This window comes from Ilyonectria robusta (genome assembly GCF_021365365.1).
Source record: "Ilyonectria robusta strain PMI_751 chromosome Unknown BGZ61scaffold_10, whole genome shotgun sequence".
Taxonomy (NCBI): Eukaryota; Fungi; Ascomycota; class Sordariomycetes; order Hypocreales; family Nectriaceae; genus Ilyonectria; species Ilyonectria robusta.
The window spans coordinates 1,354,409-1,367,128 of record NW_025764444.1 but is presented as its reverse complement, the minus strand read 5'-3'; the positions used below and the strand labels follow the sequence as shown (position 1 = coordinate 1,367,128).

Below are 12,720 nucleotides of genomic sequence, written 5' to 3'. Positions count from 1 at the left end.
GCTGGGCTGGGACGACGCGTTGCACTCCTGTCCTGTAGCAGGCTATTAATGGTTCCTCGTTTAGGCGGCTGGTGGCACACTGTTGGCACTGCTGGGCCACAGCTGAGTTGGAGTTGCCTCCACTGAGGCGAGGCGTCGCACCCCCAAAAATGGACGGGAACCTTTCCTGGAACTGAGAAGCCCGCCTCGTGTGTCAAGCTGGGACCGCCACACATCCGCTGCATCCTGAGTGAGGTCAGAGGCGAGAGATTACGAATATCCTCCGGCCGTTTTCGCCGTCGACCCGCTCATTCCATCCCAGCTTCAGTACTACTACGCGTTGTACTCCGTATGTACTATGCCATTCTAATTGCCCCCGGCACCAGGTTCCTATTGTGGCACCCCGTAATGTACCCAGAGCCAGCGCGCACGCGTTAATGGCTCCCAACGCGACCAACCACTCGCTCACTTGATGACTGAGAATTCCGTTTCTTCCTAATCACTGTCTAGTACGGAACTGGAGCCTTCACACCCAGTGCTGAGCCAGTCTCGCCTGGGGGAGATGAGTAGACGGGTCCTTCCCGTGGATCCTCAGGTCCAGAACAAATCATGCCACCTCTTCACGTCCTCCATACGAGGCACCACCCACTCCTACGAATCCGCTTATTATTAGAGCGTCAGCTCCGGAGCGCGTTCTAACTCTGTCACGACGGCCCAGGAAGTCGTGCTCACTCGTCCATTGCCGAGAGATGATCAGAAGCTGGATTCGTTTGGCACGCACCTGGCCTGGTGGACCAGCGAGCATACAGGAGAAGCATAAAGTCCTGATCCATATCATGTCTGTATCGCTTGCTTACTTGACACAGCTAGCGCACTTGGCCGCTTTACTCTTTGTTCTACTCTAAATAGTAGGATAAATTATATTAATATTTATCTTTAATCTCAAAGGTAAATATATTATTTGTTTATTTATCTATATACTATCCTTTTCGGGGAACAGTTCAAAGATCTTAACCTAGTGCAAATTTTGGATGAGGACTTTATGCGTCCGATTGCACTACGTGGTAGATAGGCAGGTGCCTAGGTGGTGTTATGGCACTTCTTCATGGCTAGGTAGCAATCCGTTTCCTGCCCAGTTCTCCAAAGTGGTGCACCTACCCTGTGCAGTTTCTTAGCCCATGACCGCTTCCATAGTTACGGTCCATATTCTGGTCCGTAGGTGGGCACGCCGAGGTGATTAGGAGGGTAGGTACGATGCGTAGGTAAAGGTGACAGTTAATATATTATCATACAGGAGAGCCCAAGGCTCTCAAGAAGAAATGACACTGTTTCGTCAAGTCTCCCGGCTCGCTCGTGACGTCCGTCACCCAACATCACAAAATGTTTCGACTTAATCCATCGATTATCACATTAACACATGCCGAGCTGAAGGATTTCGAACACCGAAGAAGGTACAAGCATTACTGGACAAGCGAAGACCACTCGTCAGCGACCCGTGGGAGTACTTACGCATCAGATAGCCATGCATTGGTTGACTCCTTCAGACTACAGATGGCAGCCCTTGGTGAGGATGAGTTGTCAGCTGCTGGGCGGGATGATGGGGACAGATGGAGATACTCAGAATCCGTCCCCAACCACGAATATCTTGATCCGACTAGTCCCCAAGACCCAAGATTGATGACAAACTTTGATCTGAATCTACCACCGCTACGTTCCATGCGGCATGGCGTCTCGATCCATAACCGATCCATTACAGGTGAGTCGCAAGAGATGCACTCTCAGATAATGTATCAACAAAATCATAGGAGAGTATGATGGTACCGCGGTAGAGGCAGTGACCCAAAACGACGCGCGACGAGGGCTTCGAGACGGCCTGCAGGATAGGCAAAATGAGCCGTTTACTTTCGATCTACCACTGCGAGGGGTAGTTCCGTCAGTACCCCCGACGGCACCTAGGACAATGCCTGTGAGTCGAGGCCTTCACCACTGTTTCCAGCTCATCAACTGACAACAACGGTGTACAGGTCGAGACGCCGCAATCAACCGATCAGTTGCAATCGGGGACTGGTCGCTTTCCGGGACACGTCAATAACCTACCATCCCACGATGGCGAAGGTCGCCTTGGGGCCACGGTGGTCAGTGACGCCCGGCAAATTCAACCACGGATTGAGCATATGATCCCAGCCGCCCACCCCCCCATTACACAGGCACGGAGATACAGGAGACGGTCCGCGACACTAGAAAGACCTCGTACAACACCGTCGCTGCGACCTGCAGAAGGAATCGCGGCCGAGTCAAACGCCAGAGCCACCACGCCACGAAGGCTGCCTGTGTACAACGACGGATCTTTGGCGACTGAGCAGCCACAGACACCACGGCACCTACCAGAAGCCCGTCACCAGAGCATATTCGACGGGTCTTACACGGCACCGGCAGGAGAACTTCGTGGGCGACCTGGAATGGAGACCACGGGCGCCTATGGACGGGGAGTGCAAGCAAGGCGCGGTGGCAGTCCCTCGGGGTCGAGGAGGCCCGGATTCCAGGGATTGTACGGTGGAAGAGAGAATGCGGAGGAAGAATGACCCATGGCAGGAGGCAGATACAGACAGAGAGACAGGGAGAGAGCTGGAAGAGCACTGGCCTGATGAGAAGTCTCAATGGCGGACGGCGGAGTTGGTGCGAGGCATCCAGGGTTGCTGGTCGCCGGTTTGCTCAGGACTCATGTCAGCGGGAAAATTCACTTGACTGGTATGATATCCGGTAAATCACCTCGACGACATAATTACGGGTGCCTTTTCTAGCTACTAAATTGAGAGCACCCCGTCATTCCTGGTCCGAAACTGCTTTTGAGGACGCCTGTCCCGGCTCGGGGAAAAAGGGAAACCCTTGCCAGACGAGCCTTTGCGGGCACCGCGGCGCTGTGACACTTCCAATGAAATCAGTCGAGTCGTGTCTGACCTGAGATGGTGGGCTGTCGCGTTGACCTGGGCAGAGCGCCGAACAAGCAAGTCAGCCAGCCCGCTGGACGTTGACCATCCAACCAGATGGCGACTCGGGATGTTCCCTCCAGGGTTATGCCTAATATGGGCCTAGTCGGCAGGGACCCTAACAATTACGCAAACCAGAAGTGGGCGAGTGCGTCGGGAGGTACGTACCATGCTGTGCAGGGTGATTTAGTTCCGCGCTAGACCGTTTTTAGGGCCGGCACGTTTGCAACAAGCGGCCGATAAGCTGATGCCGTGCAGACAGTGCGGGAGTTATTCGCACGCGCCCAGAAGGCCCTCGCTCGGCACGTCCCTCCCCACCTCATAGCGAAACGCAATCAACAGTAAGATTCGGCTATCGCGGGACAAGTACTGTGACTCGGAGTTCGCCGTCTGCGCGACCAACACACAGTGCCAAAGTCTTTTTTACCCCAGGTTGCCCATGCAGCCTCACTCCGATCTCCTGCAGCTAGAGCCAAGAGCCACTCGTGCCCCTTCCTCTCACACTCTACCTTCCTCTCGTTCCCTTCTCTCTCTCGCATCTAAATCTCTCCTTCCTACACCCACACAGCCAGACACACATCACACTCTGGGCACCTCACACTCACGTCGTTGCCCCAGGTCGATTCTTCTACTTCGACCTTGGCCATCAACCATCCATCAAGCCTCACCCGTCGCTTCTACCCTCCACACTCTCGTCTACCTCGTCCTCACCAGGCGCTCGACACCTTTCGTCAATTGACCACCTGCCATCCTTCTCGACACGCTTCCTCCTGACGACTTCCCCGGCGCCGACTATCATCTTCGCCTTCCTTCACTCACGTACTTACACGCGACTCGTGGACCTTGTCGACAATCCTACAACGTTCCTGGAACTAAATTGATGGTTTGTGACCGCGTTGACTACTAACCTCTCATCATTTCCAGTTCATCCACCTTCCAGCCGCCTCCCAAGATGGCCTACTTCAGTCCCCAGTTCTCGTCTTCCTCTCCCGTCCTCATCATGTCCCCACAACCTCCCCACCAGACACCTCTCGGCATGGCAAGCTTTGCAAACCGCCATGCATCACCGCGATCCTTTGGCTCAGGACCCAATCAGTTCGCGTCCTTTCAGTCAGCACGACCTGCCGCGGCTGGAAGAAAGCGCTCCCGCGATGAGGCATCCGTCAACCTGGAGCCTGACGTCTCTGCTCTGCCAGTCGAGGAGCCAGAAACTGAATGGGTGTACGGACCTGGCATGACTCTCATCAAATCGAAGACGCAATATGTCGCCGATGCCGGCACCCAATCCGGAACTTGGCTTGAGGAGAAGAAGGCTATTGAGGAGTCCACTATCCAGGAGCTGCGAGCCCTCAAGAGAAACCACAAGTCGCAACGCACCGAGCGCAGCTCTGGTGTTCTATCATCTGCGCCCGCCCCGGCAACCACCTCTCCTCTCAAGGTCAACCTCGCGCCTTCATCTCCTGAAGGTCGCCAAGCTCCTGTCATTGACGACTTCACCCTGCATCTCGGCATCGGCTGGAGAAGAATTAGCAATGACGAGCACATTCAGGCTGCTGCTCGAGGCTGGGCTCGTTTCATTGAGAACCATTTCGCCCTCTCCAACGTTCGCGTAGTTCTGGAAAGCAACGGTCTTCAGTCGTACCTCGTCGAAACATCCGAGGGTTTTTTTCTATTCGCCGAAAACCTCCGCCAAGGCCAACTTGTCAGCCAAACTGTCGAGGGCACACTCAGCAACCTTCAGTGCTCGCCCCCCAAATTTGACGGCGCTGGGACGCTCTCAGCTGCTGAGTCGCCGAAGCCCGTTGACATGCGTCCCGTCGTCGCCCTGGCTGACACGGAGATGAGGATGGACTAAGCCCCCGTCGAACGGAAACCTATTAAAAATCATGATATTTAATGTTTTTGGAGTTTTGTGTTTGCCATGCTTGGAGGACTGGTCTGGGGAGGGAGAAAGGCTTCGGTACTATCGGATTGGGAAATTTTACAAGGGGGCAATCGCCATGAACGGGGAGTTTTATCATGGCCGTGTACCAAACACATATTTCGGGTTTATTCATTCATCTACTTGTTAGGTCTCGCAGACCGCACCTAAGCATTGTTTCTCTGCACTAGTAATACCTTGCAAAGAGCCACCGCGATGGTGAAACTTGTCGAGCGCCATCTTTCGTTGCGCCCGAAGCCAACGTCGTGTCGTGGTAACCGCGCCAGCCTGGGTAGGGTGGTTGCTTGGCACTGGACCAAGCATTTCGGCACTACCGGAAAGCAGTCACCTCCGGGCTTTTTATTCTTGTCGGCTGACCCTGGTTAGAAAGAAAGTAGTCTATGTGCGATTAATTAAATGGGCGGGCATGGTGGCTTGGAGTGTCTCATTGATCCTTTCAAGGAAAGTGCAGGAACATGGCATTTTGCTTTATTGGGCGTGGCGTGGTCTGGGACAGTCGGGGGTTATGTGGGTTAGTAAGGTGGAAATTGGATGGCAAGAGACAATGGATTATATTGATTTACTAGTTCCGCTTTGTTGAAAAGGCGACGCCCTTCAATTAGCCCAAGACGGAACGATTTGGCGTGTGCTGGGGAGACGTACTGGAGCAGCGGTGATGGATACAGTACCTACCGTACCAAAGAGAATCGCTTAACCTACCCTGTACCGACATTTTCACCGCCAGCGGGATGCTAACCACAGGGGGACCTTGTTCCCGTGGGTAGGTACTTGTAGATAGCCGGACCTATATACGCTATCCTATGTACCGAATTGCACCTCTGCCATGACCCAAATGGTATCCGACCTCACCTCTTGGCAGCTGGCTCTCGCGCAAGCACAGCACTACCTACCTACCTATCCACTTGAGCGGCCCACGGTTACGTAGTCACTGAATAGGTAACCATCAACGACACAGCGACTGCGTCAATCCCAGCTTCGCAACCACTCAGTCCATCGTATCGGGACCCCCCTTCCAGCTCTCCATTCACTGCTGCCTGCGCTGTCGCGTGTGTCTCGACTCCATTGTACTTGTGCTTTCCCGCCCTCGGTGTCGCAGGTGGTCTTCCATCCTCCCCCCCAAAAACCGTCCGCCAATCCGTTCCATTCGCCCATCGAATTGCCCGCCATGTCGACGCCGAGCCAGCTCTTCCTCCTCTCCGACCACATCAAGCTGTCGCTGCTGGAGCGGAAGCGTGCGCAGAGCCTGAACCTCGAGGACGATACCCAGGATGGCCACATCTCCCGCTCTCTGGACCAGTTCCGCGACGGCGTCGCAAGTCTCGGTGACGAGCGACAACGCCTGGCCGACGCCGGTGATGCGACGTACGTCGTCCCGCCTCCCCAAGCCTGGCTCTGGGGAATTGCATATCTCTCTTCCGCCTTTCCTATCCGCTAACACACACTCTTAGTGGTGCCTCGAACATGGCAGAGTCTATCGCAACCCTCCAGAAGCAGCTGGACGACTTGACAGCTCAGTTCCATGGCTTCGCCAACCCCTCGACCACGGCCACTCTCATTCAGCCCAACTCGGAGGCCCTCGCTGAGGACTTCGCCCATGCTGCCTCAACATCACCCTCCGGCCGCAAGCCCAAGACGGTGCGCTTCAGCGATACGCCGCCGTCCCCGTCCGACGAACTCTTCGGCCGCTACCGCGATGACCCGGCCACCGCCGACACGTCCGGCTATCAGGACGAAGCCGCCGGCATGTCCAACCAGCAGATCCACGAGTACCACTCGCAGATCCTGGACCAGCAGGATGAGCAGCTCGATCAACTGGGCGTGTCAATCAGCCGCCAAAGAGAGCTGAGCATGCAGATTGGCGATGAGCTCGACAGCCACGTTGCAATGCTTGACGAGGTCGAGGGCGTCACCGATCGCCACCAGAGCCGCCTGGACCGCGCCAGCCGTACCCTGGGCAAGGTTGCTCGCGGTGCCAAGGAGAACTCGCAAATGACAGCCATCGTCGTTCTTATAATCATCCTCATTCTTCTCATCGCCATCTTGAAATAGTCGTCCGTCTTCGTTCAAGGGCAGCAGGCGCAAATCGCATGGTCGGTGTTTCGGAGTTGTTCGTTTGGCGTCATTCACACAATCATTCTGCCCCATTTTGGGAATTCAACAATCTTCTCGAGTCAAATCATCCCTTGTCTACAATCAGACGAAAGCCATGCATTAATTACTTGCTTGTACATATCGCACGTAGGAATGAGGATTTAGCAGCCTCGGGAGGCTAGCTATCATGCTACCATTCTCTAAACCCCAAGTTTGACTCTGCAGCCCTATAGCTTGTCTTTGTTTGCCATCACGAGCAACCTCTATCCGCTCCCCTTTGCGTTACTCATTAGCGAATAACGTCCCCTTCCTTGTCGATACCCTCCAGTCCTTCTAGAATATCGCTGCCACCCAACATCCCCCTCCCGCCTACCGTTGCTCCCCTCTCACGCGACCATACTTCGTGAAACTTGATGCTTTTATCACTGGACGCGACGACAATGCAACCCTCTTGGCCGACCGAACCACTCTTCTGGTTCTTTTTGTACGCTGGCCCATGAGGATACGGAATGGCGTAGAGAGCTCTCAACTCGCCCTCCTAGGGAATTGCCGCCACCTGCTCGCAATCAGGCCAACTGAATATGGCAATTCGGTATGGATGCTCCGGCTGAGCGTACCCAAATGTGGCCGCAATTTCGCGTCGCGTTGTTGACCAGATGAGTGACGTGACCTGCGCCGAAACAGAGATGGTAGCGAGAGCCGTGCCGGAGGTAGTGTGGAAGAAATGGATGCACTTGTCGTTGGAGCCGCCTCCTGTAGCAAGCAATCCTCGCCGCCAGGGACAGAAAGCCATTGCTTTGACAGCAGCACCGTGGACCCAACGGTGTCGTTCAAGGCCAGACCCGAGGTGGCGGAGAGAGTCGAGCGAAGTTCGAAACGTCTCGACCTCGGAAATGTTCTCGTCCGCCCTTATATTCGGATTGGGCGCCGCCGTATTGTAGCTGTAGAGGCTTGCCTCCTCTCCTGCGTCTGATCCAACACCAAGACTGAATGGTTCTGGCCGCGGTGGATTGTGGTTTTCATTCTGGGCTGGATAAATCAGGCTCTGTTCTAGGATGCGATCCACCTCGAAGAGACAACAGAGGTTGTCATTTCCCCCAGATGTGAAGAGCTTCCCATCAGGTGCCCATGCGAGGCCGCATATCTGCTGGCTGTGGATGGTGATCTTGGCAACAAGTGATACGGCTCCTGGCCAGGCGCTTGCCGAGACTTCCGAACCCATGGGCCATTCAACCACATAGTAGTATAGAGTTCCCATCTCATCCCCAACAACAAGGTCCTCCGTCTGCACAAGCACGCCGGGGTTGAAGGGGTTCTTGGACTGACGCAACGTGCATGTTGGGCGCCAACCCACACAAGCGATCGGGAAGGGTTGCTGTACCTTAAAACGAGGCAACCCATCATAGATTGATCTGAGGACTAGCGAGCCGTCCGACTGCCCGATCCCAAGTATGGCCCTGGCACCCTGTTCGGACGAGAATGCGATGGATGTCAACCAGGTCTGTGAATGAGCACCATGTATCATGTTGACACCACCTTCTTCGGTCCAAGCATACAAAATATTACCCAGGCAGATAGCAAGAGTTTGGGATACGAAAGAGTATGCCAAGGGTGAACAGTAGAAGTCATCCTTCAGGTTTGGCGCATCGAGAATCCTAAGTTTTGTTAGAACCGTGGTCTAGTACGTCTTCGAGTCACCACGTACCTGAACGGTGCCGCAGGAATGATCCGGTTCTTTGTTGGCATTGAAGACACTATGTACTGCGTCAGCTATTTCTCGGGGACTAACGCATTTCTTGTCCTCATACTTGAGGTCCATCCTTGATTCACCCATTGATACCCATTCCAGGCTGTTCGGGTCTTGTCTTTGGCCTCATATTTCTGGACGCTCGGGAAAGATCGTGGAAATGCGAGCCTCTGGTCAAAGTCAAAGATCTTTCGCACCCTGTCAATATCTAAGGCAGTAGCGATTCGGCCCTCATGTTTCTCTAGTTCATCTTGTGTGCCTGGTTTGATGGCATAAAACGAAGTCGAGAAAACGCGGGAGTTGGTGCCGCGGTGATATGTATTCCTTTGTATTTCGTCGATGCGAGTTGGTCCGGGGAGCAGCCCTCCAACCGACCAGACTGCGCCTCGGCTTACTTGTCTTCTGCTTCCATGGTTCTGCGGCACAGGACCCAGTATGGCGCCAACTGATGCAGTATGTTAGATAAGGTCCACATGAGGGAATGGATCTACCAACCTCTGTTCAGGGCCCTATCGTTGGTCTGAGATAGGGGATCCCGACCCGGTACCACAGCACCCCTTTGGACAGAAAAGGGATCTACAGAGGCACTGTCGTTCCTCATTATTCTTTCCTGCACTGAAAGATGATGGGATGTCTTGGTCGTTCGATATCTCTCTGCGAGGGGTGACATGGGGTCTCGCCTTGGGACGTATCGGTCCAGAGCCCGCCCATTTGCATCGAACTGCTTTCTCTGGAGAGATGGAGAGATGGGTGAGGTTCGACGAAGAGACGTAAAGGCACTGTTTGCTTCCTATTCGCTTAGTGGACGTCTTGGAGCTGACGTGGCTCTGGTGGACTTTGACGGTTTGCGGCAGGGAGTTTCTGGTTCTGCCTCTTCGATCAATTGGCCTGCGCCATCGTAGGATCCCGACCCATCGAAAAGAGATATCTGTAAATGTTTCACCGTTGGTGACAACGTGGGGGAGTTTTCAAGCGAGTCGTAACCAGAGTCTGCGGGACTGTGTGGCTGAGGACTAGCACATCGGATTTGTCGAAGCGCCTTGTGTGAACGAGTCGGTCGTCGCATCATTCGGGTATCTCTCAGAGAGGCAACAGCCTTCTCATCTATATTGGCAGATTTGGGGGACGGTAGTGATTGAGGTGAGCCTGGTCGTCAAGGCCTGGCAAAATTGGCCGTGGCTGCTTCGGCTCATGGAGAAGAAATGGGAACGAATGGACAGGAATATTGACAGAGACAATGACAAATGGGCCTAATGAGTAATTGGTATGATGAAATCCACCGAGACCGGATCTGTCGACGTGTTTGAGAAACGGTATGGATACTTGTCGATGGTTGTTGTAGGGAGGACGGGTCTTAGGTAGGGGGAGGATATATGTTCAGGGGAAGGAGTTACAGCAGTAACACCCAGCTACCTACTTGGTGGAGAGCGGCATGCACGTGAGATTCGCTGTTTTGATCACTGAAAAGGGTTTATGACGCCTGAAATAATCATCCGCGGCATTAGGAAAGATCAAATCTGCCAGGTGGTGATGTCACTGTTGCAGGGTCGGAAGGCGCGGTGATGTCGTTAAAACAGGTGAGCTCAGAAGCAGTATTCGGCGGACCGGTAGCCAACAGCATCTCCCTCGCTAGGGCACTGCCTTACTAAAATCCATAGAATCTCTGCTGTTGAAGAAGAAATACAATGGGCATCTCGGTGAAAGAGGAAGAATGATATGTACAACGTTATTTCCACCATTTCGTCACAAAGTCCTTGGGTTGACCACCACTCCCGTTACGACATTCCTGCGACAATGTTCGCGTACTGTGAGTTCGGATAATCAAGCCAATTCTCAGTTGTATCCAACGACCCAAGAGACTCGGAACTGGTGCGGATGAGTGAATCTGTACCAGTCTTGTCGGCTGAGGCCTCCCAGAACATGCTGCCACCTAAGCTCAGATTCTGGAGGTATGATACCTTCTTCTGGACTACATCAGGGGTGTCGAAGGAGATGAGCTCCTGTGCACTTGAGTCGTAGCTGTAGTAAGCCTGCGCAACATCGTCGTACTGTATTGTGGCACCGGCCTTGGGTAATGCCTTGTAGTCCCACACCCCGGCCTCCCAGGAGCCAGAACCAACTCCAGAGAACGGCTGACCAATGCCGGAGGTCGCCTCAAACGAACGGCCGTAAATTGGCATACCGAGAACAAGTTTCCCTGCGGAAACACCGCCGTTAATGTAAGCCTTTACAGCGCTATCGGTATCGAAGGGCGTCGAGTGTGGCTGCGCGGCGTTGGAATATAGGTTTGCAGAGTGGCCGGAGTAGGTATCCCAAGAACCAGCGTAGTCATAGGCCATCAAGTTGACGTGATCTAAAACACTCCCGAGTTGGGCCATGTGAAGTTTTGCGTAGTTCGTAGCACCAGCAGGGGCTGCGATTGACAACTGGAAGTGGTGACCAGGGGCGTATTGTGTCGCGTACGAATCCAGCTCATCCCGAACAGCCTGAAGAAGAAGTACCATATTGGCTGCCTGCGTTTCATCCCCAGGGTACTCCCAGTCGACGTCGATGCCATCAAAACCCCAGTCTTTCATAAGCGTGACTGACGACTTGGCAAATGTAGCACGCGTTGCAGCAGTGCTTGCGGCAGCTGGAAAATTGCTGGACCACGTCCATCCCCCAATGGACAGCATGACCTTGAGATGGCGGTTGGCCTTTTTCAGGAGGTATAATTGCTTGACGCAGCCGTATGCGTTGGTTCCAGAATCACTCCAGGCTAGTCATCTATAAGCGGATGTCCAGGCTGCATAGAGGGGGTGATTCTTACAATCGCCTGCATAATGCTTCTCCAGGTCGGCATAAGAGTCCCCCGTGTACCTTGGAGAAGAAATCAGCGAGTTACTCAACCAAAGCTCAGCTTGTCTCACTCACACAGTTCCGTCAGCTCGAAGATTCATGAAGGAATAAAGCACATGAGAGATCTCAGAGGCAGGGAGGTCTTGAGGTTGGTAGTTCCTTCCATAGATACCCCTGGAATGTATTAGATTAGGGACATGCATGGGCGACTGGGAATTCACAAACCAGTTTGTAAAGTAAACGGCATTAACATAACCATCCCCTCGCTTAGACACGACAGACTGGTGTTTGTGCTTGGTGATTGGGGTCGCCAAACTTAGCGGAGCTTGAACCAAGACGAAAATTGCCAACGCTAGGGCAAGAGGAGTGAGCATGCTGAATTTGGAAGGAAAAGGAAGTCAATGGATGAAGGAGTGAATAGTCGAATGAGTGGGATAATTCAGGTATCAGGCAGCGCGAGGAAGGAATGTGACAGAGGAATGTAAAGTGGTTGAAGACAGGGGAACACTCAACACCACGGGAGAAAGCCATGATTATATCTGTCAGTCACGATAACATCGAGCACGTATGTTGGAGGTAGCCAGTCTAAAACTTCACCTTACGAGTTGCTTTCGTAGGACTCTACTCGAGCAACTGGATCGTTCCACTTGCTAACAGTGGGTGTGTCATGTTGCTGCGCAGCTTGGTCCCATCCATCTAGCATCATGGCTGTGGTGGGAAACCATGATGGAGAGGATGCTAAACCCCAGCTCGTCAGTTGTGGGCACGTTTATCTGCAACGTTGCGCATGTCAATTTCTCTCCTAGACCTTCCTTACGGTTTGATGTATGGAACGAAACGTGTGATGCCATTCAAGGTAGCTGGTCGAGGAATGCTTCCAGCTTGGTCATTCCGGAAGTTGAAGGAGAGATATTGTTTCGCTGAAGTCTTTCATTGGTCAAACTATCTAATCAAGTTCACTTGCAACTCCGACGGCGAGATGGAGATAACGGGCGTAATGTGATGATGCATGGCATTGGTGAGGCTGCCATCAGGGGTCGTAGATCAAGCACACTAGGCCAGGATGATCGCGAGAGACATGATCGTCATATGAGACTCCTGGCCCGGGCGTGACACGCTCAGCAGACGACCCTGGT

The 12,720-nt window shown here is 53.5% G+C and overlaps 6 protein-coding genes across 6 annotated transcripts; 3 read left to right on the top strand and 3 right to left on the bottom strand.

The window, feature by feature from the left end:
• Positions 1 to 206: 206 nt before the first annotated feature.
• Positions 207 to 1,305, bottom strand: BGZ61DRAFT_452634 (uncharacterized protein). Its single transcript, XM_046245979.1, has one exon. The coding sequence runs from the start codon at positions 815 to 817 to the stop codon at positions 587 to 589; it is 231 nt and encodes a 76-aa protein (XP_046104475.1). The 5' UTR covers positions 818 to 1,305; the 3' UTR covers positions 207 to 586.
• Positions 1,306 to 1,359: 54 nt separating this feature from the next.
• BGZ61DRAFT_478392 (uncharacterized protein) lies at positions 1,360 to 2,561 on the top strand (the record flags this gene model as incomplete). Its single annotated transcript, XM_046249009.1, has 3 exons — positions 1,360 to 1,735; positions 1,785 to 1,945; positions 2,004 to 2,561. 3 exons carry the CDS (start codon positions 1,360 to 1,362, stop codon positions 2,559 to 2,561), a joined length of 1,095 nt encoding a protein of 364 aa, XP_046104474.1.
• A 1,243-nt stretch (positions 2,562 to 3,804) lies between these two features.
• Positions 3,805 to 4,980, top strand: BGZ61DRAFT_36990 (uncharacterized protein). Its single transcript, XM_046241982.1, has 3 exons — positions 3,805 to 3,875; positions 3,940 to 4,873; positions 4,979 to 4,980. Exon 2 carries the CDS (start codon positions 3,967 to 3,969, stop codon positions 4,819 to 4,821), a length of 855 nt encoding a protein of 284 aa, XP_046104473.1. The 5' UTR covers positions 3,805 to 3,875; positions 3,940 to 3,966; the 3' UTR covers positions 4,822 to 4,873; positions 4,979 to 4,980.
• Positions 4,981 to 6,073: 1,093 nt separating this feature from the next.
• Positions 6,074 to 6,957, top strand: BGZ61DRAFT_478390 (uncharacterized protein; the record flags this gene model as incomplete). The annotated part of the gene is made up of 2 exons (XM_046249008.1): positions 6,074 to 6,270; positions 6,357 to 6,957. The coding sequence occupies 2 exons, from the start codon at positions 6,074 to 6,076 to the stop codon at positions 6,955 to 6,957; spliced, it is 798 nt and encodes a 265-aa protein (XP_046104472.1).
• Positions 6,958 to 7,524: 567 nt separating this feature from the next.
• BGZ61DRAFT_545727 (WD40-repeat-containing domain protein) lies at positions 7,525 to 9,439 on the bottom strand (the record flags this gene model as incomplete). The annotated part of the gene is made up of 5 exons (XM_046255306.1): positions 9,242 to 9,439; positions 8,808 to 9,191; positions 8,705 to 8,753; positions 7,617 to 8,654; positions 7,525 to 7,555 (listed from the first exon to the last, which is right to left on the bottom strand). The coding sequence occupies exons 1-5, from the start codon at positions 9,414 to 9,416 to the stop codon at positions 7,525 to 7,527; spliced, it is 1,677 nt and encodes a 558-aa protein (XP_046104471.1). The 5' UTR covers positions 9,417 to 9,439.
• A 1,082-nt stretch (positions 9,440 to 10,521) lies between these two features.
• Positions 10,522 to 11,958, bottom strand: BGZ61DRAFT_352513 (glycoside hydrolase superfamily; the record flags this gene model as incomplete). Its single annotated transcript, XM_046240438.1, has 4 exons — positions 10,522 to 11,504; positions 11,556 to 11,605; positions 11,660 to 11,758; positions 11,810 to 11,958. The coding sequence occupies 4 exons, from the start codon at positions 11,956 to 11,958 to the stop codon at positions 10,522 to 10,524; spliced, it is 1,281 nt and encodes a 426-aa protein (XP_046104470.1).
• Between the last annotated feature and the right edge of the window lie 762 nt (positions 11,959 to 12,720).

What these genes read in the sequence shown, in the direction of transcription:
- BGZ61DRAFT_452634 (XM_046245979.1), bottom strand. Translation starts at nt 817, where the DNA reads ATGATATGGATCAGGACTTTATGCTTCTCCTGTATGCTCGCTGGTCCA.
- BGZ61DRAFT_36990 (XM_046241982.1), top strand. Translation starts at nt 3,967, where the DNA reads ATGTCCCCACAACCTCCCCACCAGACACCTCTCGGCATGGCAAGCTTT.